Source organism: Parasteatoda tepidariorum, chromosome 3 (assembly GCF_982258835.1).
Source record: "Parasteatoda tepidariorum strain Cologne lab strain chromosome 3, Ptep-v5.0, whole genome shotgun sequence".
NCBI classification, from domain to species: Eukaryota; Metazoa; Arthropoda; class Arachnida; order Araneae; family Theridiidae; genus Parasteatoda; species Parasteatoda tepidariorum.
This window is the reverse complement of record NC_141757.1, coordinates 35,098,869-35,119,509: the sequence shown is the minus strand read 5'-3', so window position 1 is coordinate 35,119,509 and position 20,641 is coordinate 35,098,869. Positions and strand designations below refer to the sequence as shown.

Genomic DNA, 20,641 nt, shown 5'->3' with positions numbered 1-20,641 from the left:
TTCTGACGATAATTTTCTTTCAATCCGGAAACAGATGATGGACACTGGGGGCAAGATTAGGACTTTATAGACGATGGTCAATACACTCCGAATCAAGATTCACTGTTGTTATTTGCGCATTGTCATCCTACAACAGAACTCTTGAAGGAACACTCTGTCAGTTTTTCAATTTTTTTTAACGCAACATTAGCTATAATCACGTAACATTAACTATTCCAACCTCTAAAAGTTCAACAACAAAACCAGATTAAAAGGCTCGCTTCCGCTTTGCGCAATCACTTCGATTGTGCCATCTTCTTAAAGGAGTGATTTATACCTCCTCTAAGATTTAATATCTCCCCTAAGGAAGTTTCATGTTCAACTGCTGCTTTATTAACACACACACACACACACACACACACACACACACACACACACACACACACACACACACACACACACACACACACACACACACACACACACACACACACACACACACACACACACACACACACACACACACACACACACACACACACACACACACACACACACACACACACACACACACACACACACACACACACACACACACACACACACACACACACACACACACACACACACACACACACACACACACACACACACACACACACACACACACACACACACACACACACACACACACACACACACACACACACACACACACACACACACACACACACACACACACACACACACACACACACACACACACACACACACACACACACACACACACACACACACACACACACACACACACACACACACACACACACACACACACACACACACACACACACACACACACACACACACACACACACACACACACACACACACACACACACACACACACACACACACACACACACACACACACACACACACACACACACACACACACACACACACACACACACACACACACACACACACACACACACACACACACACACACACACACACACACACACACACACACACACACACACACACACACACACACACACACACACACACACACACACACACACACACACACACACACACACACACACACACACACACACACACACACACACACACACACACACACACACACACACACACACACACACACACACACACACACACACACACACACACACACACACACACACACACACACACACACACACACACACACACACACACACACACACACACACACACACACACACACACACACACACACACACACACACACACACACACACACACACACACACACACACACACACACACACACACACACACACACACACACACACACACACACACACACACACACACACACACACACACACACACACACACACACACACACACACACACACACACACACACACACACACACACACACACACACACACACACACACACACACACACACACACACACACACACACACACACACACACACACACACACACACACACACACACACACACACACACACACACACACAGCGCGGGAGAATGGCGGACGAGGTAGACGCGAGATTCCTATCGGCTGTTGAAAAACTGAAAAAAGTATGCGAAATTAGTGGGAATTTGAGAAAAGACTTGAAGCAAAGCATTCTGGAGGCAATAAGCGATCTGAATGCAGTTAAAAATGATTATAAATCGATGATATTGTCTTTAAATGATCAACTAAAGGATTCAAAACTCACAATGGCTGCTGCAAATACTAAGCCTACAACGGGAAGAACCTTTGCGGAGATCGTCTCGAGTTCAACGCCGCGCCCTACCGATGACCGGCTGCGGATGCTCCCGATGTTTACTGCGGTGATTGCGCCATTGAAAAAGCAGACTTCGGAGGAATTGAGGGAACGTCTCAAAAGAAAAGTTAACCCAGAACATTCTCAAATTGGAGTGGAGAGAATGAAGTCTCTAAATGGAGGTAAGATTTTGATTAGCTGTAAAAATAAACAGGATTTAGATAAACTTTGCCTCGCAGTTGATGAACAATTGGGCGAGGAAATGAGTATATCACAAAATAAAAAGTTTCTACCTCAGATTATTATATTTGATATACCGGAAGAAATAGACATAAATAATGCTGAAATGATTGTTAAAAATCAAAATCAAGATAATTTAAAAGGGGAAACTTTTAATGTCAAGTTTATTAGGGCAATGAAAAAAAATATAAATAGACGATTCTTAGTTGCTGAAGTTTCTCCTGGAGCTAGGAAATATTTTCTTGAATATGGAATCAAATTGAAGTGGTCAATGTGCAGGTGTTCAGATTACATTAGTGTCAAGAGATGTTTCCAATGCAATAAATTTAATCATGATTCAATTAACTGTAGATCTCAGACCACTTGTCCAATTTGTTCTGGTACTCATTTAATGAGAGATTGCTCATCGCGGAATGAATTAAATTGCTCTAATTGCATAAACTATAATAAGTATGTCAAGGGTGAAATGAAAGTTGATATTAAGCACGCGGCCTTGGATAGAAGATGCCCTACATATTTAAAACAGATTGAGAGAAAAAAACAGAATGTCGACTATGGTAACTAGTGCAAATAATGTTAATATTCGTTGCTTACAAATCAATCTTCAGAAATCTCGTAAGGCTGCTATTAATCTTTCTGCTATAATCCAGAACAATAACACTGACATTGTTTTTATTCAGGAGCCTTATTGTATTAATAACAAGGTGGCTGGATTTTCTAGATCTTTTAGAATTTTTGAAATGGGCATTGGTCTCAAGAGGGCTGCTATTCTTGTTGCTAACAAGAATATTGATGCTATCCTAATTAGTCAACATTCCAGTGAAGATATGATTCTTGCAGAATTCATCATTAATAACATTCATTTTTATGCTGCTAGTGTGTACATGGACTATCATAGAGATATCAATCTAGATGTTTCAAAAATTGATCTCATCACTGACTTCTGTGCTCGTGAACATTTGTTATTGGCCATGGACACTAATTCTCGCTCACTTTCATGGTACGATTCACATACAAACTCTCGCGGTAGAGTTTTGGAATCTTTTTTATCTTCAAAGTGTCTTTGGATTGTTAATGACAATATGAATACTCCATCTTTTTGCTCACCAAATGGACAGAGTTTTATTGATTTGACTGTTACATCTAACTCATTACTGCAATGTATTCGTTCCTGGTCTGTTTTGGACGAGGAAAGCTGTTCTGACCACAGAATTATTGAATTTTCCATCAATTTCAATAATAAATCAACTATATGCACTACTTATACAATGCTAAAATTTAACTTTGATAAAGCAAACTGGTCCACTTTTCATGGAATCTTACAAAGAGAATTCACTAAACTTTTGATCAATTTTAATCCAAGATTGAAGCACACTCATGTCCAGGATCTCGATACAGAGTTAGTCAGTATTGTAAGAGAAGTGTGTGACTTGAATAGCTTTGTTTCTAAATATATTAACTGTATTAAGAATGCTTGTTTCAAGTCAATGCCAGTTAAGAGACTGAATTCTGAACAAAATAGACAGAGAACAGTTCCGTGGTGGAACAATGAACTTACGGAGATGAGAAAACTTGTTAATTCCAAAAGAAGACTATACCAAAGGACTTTTAACAATTTGACTCTAAGAGATGCTAGGAAAATTGATTATTTCAGTTGTAAACAGATTTATAGTAGAAAACTCAGGGCTGCAAAAATTCAGTCATGGAGGGATTTTTGCACAGATATTGGCTCACAACCTTGGACTATTCTACATAAGATCGCTTCAGGTAAGCTTAAAAATCCAACAACATTAACAACTGTTCACACTCCAGCAGGCTTTTATACATCGGATCTTGACGAAACTTTGGAGACTCTTGCCAAACAATTCGTGCCTCTGGACGATATCAGTTTAGACAATTCGTACCAAGCTAATTTAAGAACATTAATTGATATTCCCATGAATACTCAAGATGATTTGAACTTCTCTGAAGAGGAAGTTAAGTTTGCTATTACTAGCATGAACCCGGGGAAGACTCCAGGGGAAGATGGGATATCTAGTAGAATTGTGTCTGAAGTTTTTAGGCTTTATCCTAAATTTATTTCAGCAATTTATAATGAATGCTTATCTAGAGGAGAGTTTCCGCGCCAGTGGAAACATTCTTGCCTTCGATACTTTACAAAGCCTGGTAAAGAAACATCCTTCAACCCATCAAAATTTAGACCAATTAGTTTGCTCCCTGTCAGTGGAAAAATACTCGAAAAATTGCTTATTGAAAGAATTATGCATTTTTTGTACTCAAATGATAAATTAAGCTCAAATCAGTTTGGATTCACACCGGGAAAGTCAACTACTGATGCTGTTTTGAATGTTACCAATTTTGCAAAAGAAAACTTACGGAATAATTTCCAGGTTTTAGCTGTTTCTTTGGATGTAAAAGGGGCATTTGACGCTGCTTGGTGGCCGGCGATATTGAATCAATTGAGAAATTTTAAATGTCCCAATAATCTTTACTTGGTTGCTAGAAGCTATTTTTCCGAACGTTCGGCTTGCTTACGTACTTCAACGAATTGCATCAGAAGAAAAGTTACAATGGGCTGCCCTCAGGGGTCTTGCTGCGGTCCGGGATTTTGGACAATCTTTTATGACTCCTTACTGAAGCTGGGTTTCCCACAAAATGTTCACATAGTTGCTTTCGCCGATGATCTGCTCATGCTTATTACTGCAAAGTCTGAACTAGAATTGGAAGCGGACGGTAATTTTTGTCTGTCAAAAATCTTGGACTGGTCAAACAAAAATAAAATAACATTTAACTCAGAAAAATCTAATATCTTGCTTTTATCAAAAAAACGAATTAGAAGAGATATTAAAATATATATGAACGGCAGTATATTGAATAGTGTTAGTGAGATGAGATATCTGGGCGTGATTCTTGATAGGAAACTTTGCTGGAATGCACACATTACAAATATGTTCAAAAAAGTTAGCTACACCCTCAATGCCCTTGCCAGATTGGCAAAGGTGAACTGGGGCATGGGTTCAAAGGCCTTAAAAATTATTTATGATGGAGCAATTTTGCCTCAGCTTACTTATGCTGCACCAGCATGGTCTAATGGCATCCGCTACAAATATAACAGGCGCAAGCTAAGATCGATCCAGAGACTAATAGCCCTACGAATTACTAAAGGATTTCGCACGATCTCATATGAGGCTTCTTGTGTCCTAGCTGGACTTGTACCAATCTGTATTAAAATACAGGAATGTGCAGACATTTACTTTAAGGTGCAACCAGATACATTGAGTGATACGGAGTCAAATCTTGCCCCAAGATATTGGCTGCACCCTGGAAGGGTCGCTTCTACTAACAATAATTTAGATAGTGATGATCATCTTCTCATCTATACAGATGGAAGCAAAATCAATAATTGCACAGGCTGCGCTTTTGTGGCGTATTACAATGATAATATTGTTACTGAAAGATCATTTAAGCTTCACCCTAATTGTTCTAATAACCAGGCAGAGGCTTTTGCCATTCTCCAATCTTTGAACTGGATGAACTCCAGGGATGACTTCTCATTCAATAACATCATACTATTCACAGATAGCCAAGTCAACATATCTAAAATTCAAGATAGGAAGTGCCATGACGATACTACTGAAAATATCCGTTTCATGATTTGGAAACTCTCTACACGAAACATCAATATAACCATTAATTGGGTCAAGGGCCATTCTGGAGTAATCGGAAATGATAAGGCTGATGAGCTTGCAAAAGCGGCAGCCGAATCAGATCTTACCATCAGCTTCAGTAAACTGCCTAAATCTTTTATTAAAAATGATATTCTTCAAAAGACCAAGGATATGTGGCAAGGTGAGTGGGACTCCAAAAGACCAAGGATATGTGGCAAGGTGAGTGGGACTCCACACAAAACGGCAATATAACAAAGAAGTTTTTTCCATCAGTGCAAGAAAGAATGACCCAAAATTTCATTCCCAATTTCAAATTAACACAAATTTTATCCGGACATGCTCGTTGTAAAGAATACTTACATAGATTCAAGCACGTAGATTCTCCACTCTGCAGCTGTGATCAAAATAAAATTCAAAGTATTGAACATATTTTATTCTTCTGCCCTGAATTAGACTCTCATCGAAGTGAACTTTTCAAATATGTAATCACAAGCGGATTACAATGGCCACCAAACTGTCAAACTCTGATTAATACTGACTGTCTACCAATTTTTCAAAAGTTTGTTCATGATATTCCTTTTCTTTCTTTTTGATTTTACTTGTCTGCTTTTATATTTTATATTTGTATTTCATTTTGTATTTTTGATCTAAATTTGTTATTCTTATTATTCAATGCATGTATTATAACTCTTGTTATGGAGCATGCTGAAAATAAATATTTAAAAAAAAAAAAAAAAAAACACACACACACACACACACACACACACACACACACACACACACACACACACACACACACACACACACACACACACACACACACACACACACACACACACACACACACACACACACACACACACACACACACACACACACACACACACACACACACACACACACACACACACACACACACACACACACACACACACACACACACACACACACACACACACACACACACACACACACACACACACACACACACACACACACACACACACACACACACACACACACACACACACACACACACACACACACACACACACACACACACACACACACACACACACACACACACACACACACACACACACACACACACACACACACACACACACACACACACACACACACACACACACACACACACACACACACACACACACACACACACACACACACACACACACACACACACACACACACACACACACACACACACACACACACACACACACACACACACACACACACACACACACACACACACACACACACACACACACACACACACACACACACACACACACACACACACACACACACACACACACACACACACACACACACACACACACACACACACACACACACACACACACACACACACACACACACACACACACACACACACACACACACACACACACACACACACACACACACACACACACACACACACACACACACACACACACACACACACACACACACACACACACACACACACACACACACACACACACACACACACACACACACACACACACACACACACACACACACACACACACACACACACACACACACACACACACACACACACACACACACACACACACACACACACACACACACACACACACACACACACACACACACACACACACACACACACACACACACACACACACACACACACACACACACACACACACACACACACACACACACAGGTTCGCAAGAGCCTGCAACCGGGGACGTGTGTGCCGGTACCCGCGACCGAGGACCTCCGTTAATAATGGGTGTATTTTGATAAAATTTGGGTATATATATTCTAATACATGGTTGATAATAGTTTTATGCTCAAATTTGAAATATTTTTATTTTTTCGAAGTAGGCAATTTTGCAAGGTAAGCGAGGACTTCCATACACAACATACACACTTTACACAGCTAATCGAGGACCTTCAGTAGAAAAAGTCGCATAGCATGCATTTTCACAGAATTACACTGTTCCAAGTCATTTAAATTTTAAATCATTTAGTTAGGAGATGCTTATACTTTGTGTTTTACATTTTATTTGAATGTTATTGCAAAAAAAAATATATATTTCGTGTTTAGATGCTGAATTTTTTAAAACCTTTTTGGTCCTAGAAATATGACAACTCGAATGAAAATTAATAACTATATTCTAAAATAACTCTATAAATAGACTCTATTTTATAGCTTTTAAAAATTAAATTTTCTTAAAATTTAAGATACATCCCTTCAATTCTCAAATACCATACTTTTTCATTATTTTGCTTATGTAAGGGCACTAAACTCGGTCGCACATTAAAGCTCATCCAGATTCAGATCAATAAAAATAAACTTATTTGGGAAGTAAAGGCGGTCGGTGCAGACTACAATGACAGTATCATTCCTATAAAACTGGAGTTCCTTGCGCATCACGGATATTTTGTTCTCATGATTTATAGTTTTTTAAAATTTGTTTATTTAATTTGTTAATTTTTTAAAAATTTGTTTATGCTTGTCATTTTTTTAAATATTTAGTTAAGAAGTGTGTTAAATTTTTTATTGATGAAACTTATAACATGTCCATAACTAAAGTTGTTTTCAACTGCAAAGTAGCGAATGAAGAAAGGGGAATGCTTAAAGTATCAAAATCAAGGAAACTCTTAAATATTCTATTAGTTTCTTTTCCGAAAGCTAAATATGTGAATGTAAACCTCTTAAAATCTAAGATTTTTGTAAATCAGCAACCAAGGTGTTACTGCAAACATATAGAACAGCGAAATTATTTCTAATAAGAAGAGCAATGAACAAAAACTACTTATACATTCATTCCACTGTGTATTTCTACTATACACCCCGGCAACCGCGGACTTCTACTATACACCCCGGCAACCGCGGACTTCTACTATACACCCCGGCAACCGCGGACTCCTGCAATACACGCCGGCAACTGAGGACTTTAAAAATGCATGTTTTAAAAATACAGGAACAAATTTAATGCGATCAATCACAGTGCTATTCTAACCGAACAAATGCTGTATGAGAGCCAAAAATTCTCAGATTAAATAAAAAAATGATTTTTTTTAAAAATTCCTTTCTCTGTGATTAGTCATTAATTGTGTTATTTTTCTGCTCTGAATCCCGAAACGAATACAACATATTTCCAACAACAGGTGGACAAATAGATTATACCATCTGGCTAGTCAAGAGGGGTTTCTTTTAAATACTCTCGCACAGAATCCGCTTCGAAAACTTATTGTATAGATCCCTTTTAAAAAGTAAATGTACGTTTTAAAAGCAATGAAAATCAATGTTGAACGAATGAACCAGAAGTTAAAAAACTAAATATAAATAAATGATATTTTCAGGCATATTTTCGAATTTTCTAAGAATTGTTTAAAAAAATTTGAAGTAAATTCAGACTAATATATAACAATTCTAAAATCAGATATTTCAGCAACGTGCATTGAGTTGGCTAACAAGGTATTTCGGAGGGACATTATTAAGAAAATTTCAGTAGATCTCATAATTAGCTAAATATACTTTACGGGAAACACTAAATTTACTTCTTTTTATCATGCTTGAGTTAGAACAATTTAGATTCTGATTTAGAAATTTAAGTCGAAATCAGCATTTAATTAATATTTATGATGTATTCATCCATAATGAATTTAATCCTAAAATTGAAATTTTTCATGGATGATCCAGTTATTTCAATTTATTTTAAAAACTACATTCATTAACGGTTGACTCAGCGATTAAATTACAACTTTCTAGCAATGTGATTAGAACATTCTAGTTAGTTTTTAACTATTATCTAAGTTCATTGCGACTAAACTTAGTGAATTCATTTAGCGGAATTAGTTATAAAAATAGGTTCGAGAAAATTTGCGGCCTCCCAAATTCGTTCGAAGATTTACATTAAGTCTTTCTATTTATTTATTTTCAAATTGATTCAAATTTAAACTGATCGCATATTCTTTGATTAGTTCAATCACAGATTCACTCCCTTGCCCAGTACGAGCCACTGACCCCTCTCCAATTCAGAAATACATTGATTTCGTCACAGATTTATAGCCGTATTGCAAATTTACCGGTCCTTCTAATCATTCATTAATTCATTTCCTATATTCCTAAATTATAGTAATTAGTTTATTTGTTCTTATTGATCACTCACTTACTAATACAAAATGCCTCTTGTTAAATAATTTTCGACTGAAAGATATTAAATGGTGTTATATTAGGGAATCAAGGATCATTAGAAATCAATATTGTTAATATACATCGTACACATACCTAGAAACTTTTGAGATTTTTTCACATGAGACAATATAATTTTTAATCTAAATATTGATTATTAACCGAATTCAAAATGAGAAAGAACTTTTGCAGCCCGAAATACTCCAAGAGTATACGCACTAAAGAGTATGTATACATATGAATACAATATGTAATAAGAGTCTAACGTATAAAAAACCCATCCTTTGTGATTTTGGGCTACTAGAGAGAGAAAATTTTGATACCGTGGGTAGTGAAGAAAGAATCACGCGATTTACATCCTTAAGGGATTAAAAACAATATAATAGAAGATATAACTAATTTGATAGTTCAATAGTTTGTTGTTTTTCAACTTTAGAGAATCACATACCAATTTTTTGTGAACATTTCTAAAATTGTATTATTAAATTATCCAAAATTTAAAAATTATTTTAATAATCATCATGTAACTATGATTATTTTCATCTTATTAGTCAGTGTAATATATAGATAGCAAAAAACTCCCGACGAACACGAAAATTTAAAATTTTAGCTATTTATTACATTGCAGCAAGATCTTACCACTCCAGGTTTCCAGGTTTTTTTAGAAATAGTATGCGAACAAATATTAAATGAAAAAGATTGAAGGATTAATATTAAATAAATTAAAATAAAAATATGAAATAAAACAATAAATTTTGTTAATACTAAATTCATTCAAGAATTTCATTTAGGAATGCCAGCATAACAAAAGAATATTAAAAGGAAGATACTCATACTCATACTCGTGAAACAAAAGCATGCTAAAGAATAAAATCTTAACAATGTTAAAGACTAATAAAAAACATTACATTTTCTTTTCTTCTGCTGAGAGCATTCTGAGATATTAAAATCTGAGTCTGACTAATATAAAAAAGGAGTTTAATAATATCCAAAAATCAAAGTGGGAATATATTTACTAGCCGCAAAAACTGGTTGTTGTGCTGGACTATTCTGCATCATTTGGTATAATGGAGTTGATTTGTTTATTAGCTTCTTTTGTTATCTAATTTTTTTTTCTTGGAATAATATTGTTGCAGTTAGCAAGACAACCTACCCCTTTCTTATACACAATTATAAGTCAAAAATTATGAAACACAAAATTTACGTCATTCTAAATACCCATAGATCTAAATTCTAAGCATCATTCTAAAAACACCTTACCGTTCACTACAAAAATCGCTAAACTTTCACGCTTCTAAGTCGTATAGTTTTTGAGAGCAAAACGTAGAGTAACAAAATGTTGAACATCCAAAACAGAAGCGCTGATTGAGATATTTATTATTTTTTTCCTCCAATGCACCATATTAGGTGAGACAATGTTGCTCCCATAGTAAGGACAGATAGCACAGAAAATGAAAAAAACATCCTTGCCTTGTCCAGTATTCGAACCCAGAACCTTTCCGATGTAAGGAAGATGTTTTAACCCTTTGAAATAATTGTTTTTCAATATAATTGTTCCTTAATATAATTGTTTCCAACTGCATCAAAGGGTTAAGAAATAATTGTTTCTTAACCCTTTGATCCAGCTGGATCATCGGTGTCTGTTATGTATATATATTTTTAACGCTTTAATTACGATCAAAAATATATTTTGGTATTTTTTAAGTGTAAAAAACAGTTTAATAGTTACTAAAAAAAAGTCAATTTATCGGATTTATATTTGGTTAAAAGTATGAAATCCAAAAAATGTGGCCTGACATTTTTTTATTTTTATTCAGGTTCAAAAATGTATGGATTATTAATTTTGTAAAGTAAAAAAAAGTTCTACGATGGCTAACTGTTTAGCTTAGATCTAATGACTTTAATTCAATACAACTGGTGTTTTATGTTGTTTTTTATTTCCAAAAATTATTAAAAGGCACGATTTTATAATCATTTATTTTGTCCTAAATTAATACAAAGTAATGAAAAAAGTATGAAATAAATAAGTCCGGCTCAAAAGAAAGACCTGGTTTTCTTATTGTAGCTTAAAATGTGATAATTTCGTTGAGGGAAAAGTTTTAGCATTTTAATTGATGTATTAGGATTTTCAAATTTTCTTCACATGCTTTACATTATATAAACGTTTCTACTTTTTTAACAGTAGCTGCTAAATAGTTCCTGATTATTGGAATGTAAAAACATTATTATTTGAAGTTTTGCTTCCTAAGAACACGAAATTCATGCCTTTATACATGCTCTAAAGTTTGGTTGTAGGGATAAATTTCTGTGGGATTATTTGCAACTTTTTTTTATAGAAATGTTGAATTATTTTAATTAAAAATGATTTTTATTCAAAATAAAATTAAAGTTTTAAGACTTTTCATTCGAGAATTCAAATTTAGAGAAAAAAATACTAAATTTCATTTTGTGCATTGCCTTGCATATAGTGGAAATTTTTTTTAATTACTTCGTAAGGGTCTATATTTTATTTCACTGTGAAAAAAATTTGATATCCTTATAAATAAAACACTATATATAAGATAAGATAAGATATAAGTAAAAGAAAAAAAAGATATTTTAGGAAATAAGATAACTAAAGCAACGTTTCCTTTTCCTTTCCTTGCCTTGCCTCCTGTTGTCTCCCTATAATTGCAATTTTTAATTGTTTTTTTTTATTTCTTATGCTTTATAATTAGCCATTTCTCTCACTGTCTTATATAAGTCTACAAAATATAGATGAGGACATTTTTCATTTTTAACTAGTATTTTTTAAAATTATTCTAGTGCGCAGTATAGAAAAAGTAACTAGATAATAACTAGATAAAAAATAACTAATAATGATAACTAGAAAAACATAATAATTTCGCTTAAAAATTATCTTTGAAAGGGTCTCGGATATTTAAAACATTGTAGAAATAGTTGGGAAGTTTGGCGCTTCTAGAATTTTAATAATAATAAAATAAATTATAATAAAAAATCGAAACATTGATAAATACTGGCATTTTTATTTATAATTTTAAAGGTGTCGAAGCATTATTCATTAACAATTAGAATATTCAGTGTAAGGGAAAGTGTTTACTGTTTGCATTTATGACAGAAAGGTCACTGTCCTTATATTATTTATCAGCTTGACCCTTCTCTTTGACGGTTCATTTTGAAAAGAGAGGGAAGTCTCCCCTCCCCCATGCTTTGGGGCAAAGAAAGGTTGGTGCCGGATGGACATGGATGGACCCTACCTAATTCCTGAAAAGATGATTCGGAGAAATTCCCGCGCTTTCTGCATTCCAGCTCTTTTTGTAGAAATAGAACACATGTACTGTACCCTTTGGAAATTCCTTTTCGAGAGACTTTCATATTACTTAAAACTGTGTGAATAAACATATATTTTCTTATTTGATGGAAAATTAGGAAAATCACTCTTTACACTTATATTTGTTTACTCGAATGCATTACTTTAACACAGCAATGAGAACAAAAATAAGAAAAGAAACAACAAATTCCAGCTCATGTAACAAGTAGACATTTAAATTCCAACTTCAAAAATACATTAATAAAATGCCAATTTAACTTCTTCAAAAATAAATTGAATTATTGAAATGACTTAAAATTGAATTGTTGAAACTACAATTAGGAACGCTCAAACTCAGTCAACATAATTAAGCAAAAAGTTGTCATTTTTACTTCATTCTATACTAAAAATTTTTAAACTTATTAAATCAATCTAGATAGGATATTAATGTAAGGCAGAATACTGCTCTCATTGAATTGGTTAAGCACAAGTTTTTCACAACGCAAGAAATAATAGGTGCTAACATGCTCCTTGCAATTCTTTTTATTATTTATTTATTTAAAATTTTTTTATTTATAATTAATTTTTTTATTGATTTACTTATGTATTTATTTTACATATGCTCGCATTGAAGTTGAAGGAACTGCAAAAAGAAAAAAAAAAATGCAGGGGCAGCATGTGCATTTTCAGGGGGCATAAATTTGTATTTTTCAAGAAATATATTTGAGTGGTTAAATATTGACCAATGCCTCTGAAAATATCAGCAACAGTAGATTTTATTAAAAAAAAATTGGATCTTTGAACTTATAATTAATTTGAAAATTGAAGTAATAATTTTTTAAAAAATAACAATAATAATTTTAGCAGATTCTTAAGCTTTGAAAAAGAAATCATAGATAATTCTACAAGATATAATTTTAAAAGTACGGGGTATAAATAACGAAGCTCATTTAGATTTGCATACTTTTCTTCGAATTGAAATGTTTAGTCTAATTAAATGTAAATTATTTGATTTGAAAGTATTTAGACGCGACTGATCAGAGTATATAATTATTTTTCACATTTTTATAATTCTGAAAATTGTGTCACGCATAATCTTTTCCCCTACCCCTACTGATTGTGACACTTTTCCCCAATAGGCTTGCCATTCTTGAACTGCATTGTAGGAGAATAAATAAATTCCTTTTAAGAATTAAAGAAACATAACTTTAAGTATTGTGGATCACATTTTAGCTGGCTGAATTTAAAGCTTGATGAGAAAAAGCTGAAAGGGGTTACGCTGCACCGAACGTCTAATAAAAAATCATATTAAGTAAAATAAAAGGAAAGACCGTAGAAATATTTTGAACTTTATTTACGGAAGTCCTTCAGGGTACAAATGCTATCTTCGTGGGAGCGATTAAAATTTCAGTGAGTTACAATTCAAATAAGTTTCAAACTATTGTGGAAGTTTACACGTTGTTTCTACAAAATTTTCGCGTTTCACATGAAAGTTTCCTTGTTTAAAAACTAGTCGTTTTTATATAATCATGTTCATGATTTAGGAAGTTTTAATTCTTAACAGTTTAACTGGAATGAATAAAAATAGTAGTTTCAAGAATAAATATTACGATTAAAAAATTATTTTACAGTATTTAGTATAAGTTGTAATGCTTCAACATATATTTCAGGAAATCTCCAGACTAAAATTTTTTGTAGGTTAAAAAGATTGGGGGAAAATGATTACGATAAAATTAGAAACTATTATTATATTGTATTAACACAGGGTGGAAATAACAGAAAAACCAATTATGCGATAAATTATTAAGAATTGTAAATATGCGTAAATACTTTGACATTAAGTTGATAGAAAAACACTTTATTTTTTATTTTTTTTCTCATAAGAAGTATGCATAGTATATTGTTTCGTTATTCATAAGTTGAAAATAATTTTTAGATTAAAAAAAGGCAAGTTAGAACGTTAAATCAAAAAATAATAATAATATTAGAGCAGCATTCTCATAATATTTTTGCGGTGTTTCTTAAATTCAATATTTCAGAAAATAATTCTTGCATTCCTTAATTGTTAACAAATACTATACTTCACGCATATTAAAATATTAGTAGAAGTCTTACTTTAAAATTAAACTTCTTTGATGCTTATAGCTATCAAGTAGCTTTGATGCTTATAGCTATTCTACGTTTTTAAAAATTAGCAAAAATATGGCTTGTACATGATTTATTGCTACAAATGTGTGTAGCAGAGCAACAACAATGTAACACTTTTTTGTAAAAAAAAAAAATTAAAAAAAAAAAAAAGAAGAAGAAGAAGAAAAGAGAAAAAACAGCTTTTACTGGGCTACTATGGACTATGGCTGATATGCAAAGTTATACTGTCTAAAACGGAAGTAAGAAAAGTAAAAAAAATAAAAAAATTTTTTTTAAAAAGTCACTTGGCTTTCAAACATAGTTTGAAAAAAAAATCGATTTGTATTCCAGAAAAAACCCATTTACAAAGATTTTGTGGGGTAACTTCAGTTATTTGTTAGGTTTTTAAGAATTTTTTAAAACATTTTTTTTAACTAATTGAGTTTTTTTTATTCTTTAAATATGTCTCTTAAAATAAGTCTTGCTACATTAGTAAATAAATCGGAATAATTTAACTGTGTTAATTTAGCTATATTAAATAAAATCATTTCTAACTGTACATAACAAGATTTACAGTCGGGGAAATAGTATTTAAAATATAATTTTTATAAACTTTTGAACTCAAATTATTGAATTCCTTGATTCAATTTGCAAAAATCATAACTAACTGAATTTTTTTTTTATATAAAACTATGTGAAGAATTCGTGTACTAAACATTAAATTTGTTCATCCCATTTATCTTATTAAAATTTTTTGAAGAAATTTTTCGAAATTTGCGTTTTTTGTGAAAATCCTCCTGAGTCTTACTTGTATGATAGAAATTTTGGCATCTTTTAGTTTTAGTAGAGAAATGAAATTTAGGAAAGCAATTTTTTATCACTCAAAAACGATTCAGCCGATTTCCCTCAAAATTTCGTATTTTATGAATAACAACAACGTACTTTGAAAATGATGTACAAATTTGTATACCTCATGATTTAAACAATATTTGACCGTCAGTAATAGTGTGCAAAGATATTAAATAGTTTATGAGATATGGCATACTATGCAGAAAAGGAAATTAACATCAAAGGACTTAAATTTTCGTTCGCTCTCTACATAAACTATTGTGACCATACGTAATCTAATTATCATACTGGTTTTTAGCCTCATGAAATATTGTGAATGCATAATAGTACGTGACACTGTACACGAAAACACAAATCCATTGCTAGAAGGTTTCTAGGGGCTGACGCAGATGCTACATCGCGACCCAAGCGGCAACGATTGTCAGAGGTACAATAATATTGATAATAAAGTAGGAATTCAACAGAAATTCAAACCAAACCAAAGATCTTGCTTTAAACAAGCAATGATTTTTCTGAGTACAGATGGAATTACCGTAAGTTTCGTAACGTGAGCATTGCTTAGAACCTAGAAGACATGCCAACGCATATGCAGAAAGACATGCCATTGCTTATCTCATCATCAGATTCTGAGCACGACTTAATGCCCATTTCCTTAGCATTTGGTTTCTCATCGTGCATGTGAAAATTATTAGAAACTGCTTCAAGAAAAACTTCTTGCTTGTTACAATAGGATATTCGCATGCAGTAAGAATGGCCCCTTAAATATGAAACTTCGGATAAAATCTTAAACAGGAAAATGATAATTTAATTTAAGCTTAGCATTTTCAAACTTCATCCAAAATGAGTCCATATTTTCTCTTCCAATGATAGAATCATAGTTTAATTTCATTTCGAACAGCCCTTGCGCGTGACTGCTGACGCAGTACCTGCGTCAGACTCTTAAGAAGTATCTAGTTAGGATTGTATTTCCAATTAGAGTTAACCAACCAGGTTATTATTTCTTCTAGTTTTGAATTACTTTGTATAATTTCAAAATGAGTTATTGTTTTTATTTTTATGAAGTCTTCTGACCGTAACTCTTTCAAAACGTGATTTATCACTCTATTAAAGTACATTAAATTGTATGAAGAATGGATGTACTATATTGTCGATAAAAAATATAAAATGTTCCAATAATGTGTAAGGAAAAGAAAATTACAAATGAATTTTATATTGCTTATTTTTCATTTAAGATAAGAGGATATCGATGAAATAATGGATCAATCCATAAGGTCGTAATGGATCAATCCATAAGTAAAGAAAATTTCTTTATTTATAATTTTTAAATAGGCGTATTTTAGGAAAATTACCCAATTTTTTATCTCAAGTGTCTGTTTAGTATCAGGTTTTAATTTTAAGGTCTTTAAAATGAAGAAATTCGGAGCAGACATCTCTGAAGCAGACTTTCTTTTCAAACGAGCTTAGCTTTTAAAATTTTATTGTGTATAAAATGTTCAGACAAATATAAAACAGTCGACTAATTAACGAAGAAATTTTCTTACAAAATTATTTTTTAACGCATCACACTAACATCGCAACATTACATCACCCTAATTTAATGTAAATCTAAAATCCAAGATTTTTAATAATGTAAATAAAGTTAATAAATAATGAAGTATTCCACAAGGATAAAAAAAATCAGAAAACTGGCTCTGTAATATTGTTGAATTTAAATTTCTTCTTAGTAGCAATTTTTTATTAACCTTCGTAAACCGTGTTGTTACGGCAGGATGACTATGGTCCAGAAATATTTAAAAAATGCTGTTGTTTAAAATTTCACCAATTTCAATTCCACTTTCAAAATAAGATTTTAACAATTTTAACATACATATTTGATTTACGACTATTTTTTTTTTATTTTATTAAAATGAAAAATTTTGTTTCGTTTAATATTTTCTTTCACTTTGTAAAATTTTCCAGACATTGCAATCCTGTGATAACTTCAAGCGCACATTGCGCAAAATGAAATTGCGAATTCAATGAATAACTTCGGGCTAGTGGTTACAATTTTATGTGCTAGGATTATTCAGTATTGAGAGCTAGTTAAGCATAGTCTATATTTTAAGTTTTGAAATTAGATACAAAAACTTACTTTCTCTTGGATTTCTGATGAATTTCTGAAGATATGGAGGGTATTCTTAGCTGACCAGCGTCCTCAGAAAACTAAATAAAACTTTTGCTAAAATTTTAAAAAATGTGCATTTGAAAACCCAATGATTAACCTTTGCAATTAAATAATCTGAGAACAGAAGCCCCTCGTCGAGAGTGTCTGAAAAAGATGTATATATTTTTGAAACAATTGAAAAGGTAAAAGGATAAATTTTAGGATGTTCTTTTAAAAAAATTTTCTACCAGTTTAGTTTTTTTGAGGACACTGGTCACCTTGTAGCCACTATGGAAAATATGGCCCTCATAGCTTAAGTAGGAATGCAATCTTTAACGTTAATTTTTTTTTACGTGTCTTGTTATATCTCGAGAAGTTTTGTAGCTATTCGAAAAGTTTTTACGCACATTCATAAAAATCTTTATTCGAAGATAATTTCAAGTAATTATGAGTACCTAAATGTTCGATGAATCTTATTTTGTGTCATATATTTGAATTAAAAAGTAAATTAAATTAGATTTTAATTTTAAAGTTTTTTACAAAATTTGGAAAAAAAAATATTAAAAATTAACTTTAATAAGTATGCTTTTCATGCTAAAGCATTGAGACGAAAATAAAAATAATAATATAAAAAAATAATAATGTCAAATAAACTGAAAATAATGAAATATTAATAATAAAATAAACTAATAATATAAAAATAATATTATAAATTATAAAAGCATTAAAAAACTGGTCTCCAAAAGCCTTCTTGGCACTTGTTTGGAAACAATTCTTAGGGGGTCGGGAGTCAAGAACCAGTTTTACTCTCCCCTCAACTAGGAGGAGGAGGGAGTGTTACTCATAGGTGTTACTTCCGCGTCATTGTAAATAGTCTGAGAATAAAATAATAGAGAAAAGAGGATACCCTTTTACTATTTTTTAGTACCCTCTAAACATTTTTATTTGGTAAAATATGCATGGAATACGTAGAGTTTGTTTGAAATGCATTATTATCAAAATGATAATATTATATCTAATAAAAAGAGATAAACTGAAAACTGTCGAGATCTGTACTTGGGTATTAATAAAACATGATTTCTTTAGAGAAAATTACTTGAATGTTTCTCATCTAGTTTTTATGATATATTTTAATTTTTATAAGTTGTTTTACTTATTCTTCTGCTTTATGAAGTATTTAAATTAAACACTTTTTAACCCAACTCTTCAGAGTTGTTTTGAAAATTAAAAGAATCAAACAAAAAGAGTGAATAAATTAATTAAATAACTACGATAGTTGCTTAATTAAGTAAACACGTAGTTGTTGACATGGAATGATTGAATAAAAATGGTTTTTAAATGGTCGCAAAATAAGTAATGAAAAATTCTTTAACTTGTACCAAGAATTTTGTTTTATTTGAAAACTATATAAGAGATAGTATCAGTGGCTCTTACTTCTTCTATGTTGAGAATTATATGATGCGTCTAAATTTTTGTAATAAAAATAAAATTAAAAAAATTTTATTAAAAGGGAATTTTTAATTTTCTGTTTTAAGGTTAATTATCGAAATAGTGTACTCGCTTTAGTACATAAATGTTTGGCTTTTTCCTAATGAAACGAAGCAATGTGTTATAAAAAAGTAATAAAAAGAATTATTTACTTTATTATTTTTTTAAAAAAAGATACGTAATGTGCGAATTTATTATGGACAATGTAGCTAGTTCATGACTTATTTAAAAACATGCTTGAAAACTTTAAAAAGAAAAACGCGTTTGAATTAGAATATTATAGCATCTAACATAAGAGTAGCATAGAACATCTCTCATCAAATTGATAGTTTTTAATGAAGAGATAAGCTCACCTACTAAACATCTTAAAACTATTAATAAAATTTAAAAGAAAAGAGCATATCATTCGTAGGTCGAAAATTTCATGTGTAGTAATTTTTTGTTAAAGATTGTTATTAATTGAAGATTGTGATTAATTTTTTGTCCATATTTTTTTGAAACATAAAATATTTACCACTAAAATATATTGGTTTCATGCTTTCACTTTTTATGTATTAGATAAAACTAAGTATTCAATAGGTCATTCAAGGATATAAAGGATCACTCAGTAATTATTGATTCATAGAATTGGAATTATGGAATTTGAGTCAAATTGTTTTTATTTTATGTTCATTAAATTCTAGATGGAAAGTTTCTGATAAAAAATGTGAGTCCAATCATATTATATGATGATTATCGTTGATTTCAATTTTCTGACTGCGCAAAGTTATTCTCGGTTATGTTAAATTATTAAAGTAG

The 20,641-nt window shown here is 32.1% G+C and overlaps 1 protein-coding gene across 1 annotated transcript; it reads left to right on the top strand.

Moving 5' to 3' along the window:
* The first annotated feature begins 1,550 nt into the window (after window positions 1–1,550).
* On the top strand, window positions 1,551–2,597 carry LOC147813732 (uncharacterized). Its single transcript, XM_087160066.1, has one exon. It carries the CDS (start codon window positions 1,551–1,553, stop codon window positions 2,595–2,597), a length of 1,047 nt encoding a protein of 348 aa, XP_087016192.1.
* Window positions 2,598–20,641: the final 18,044 nt, after the last annotated feature.

What these genes read in the sequence shown, in the direction of transcription:
- LOC147813732 (XM_087160066.1), top strand. Translation starts at nt 1,551, where the DNA reads ATGGCGGACGAGGTAGACGCGAGATTCCTATCGGCTGTTGAAAAACTG.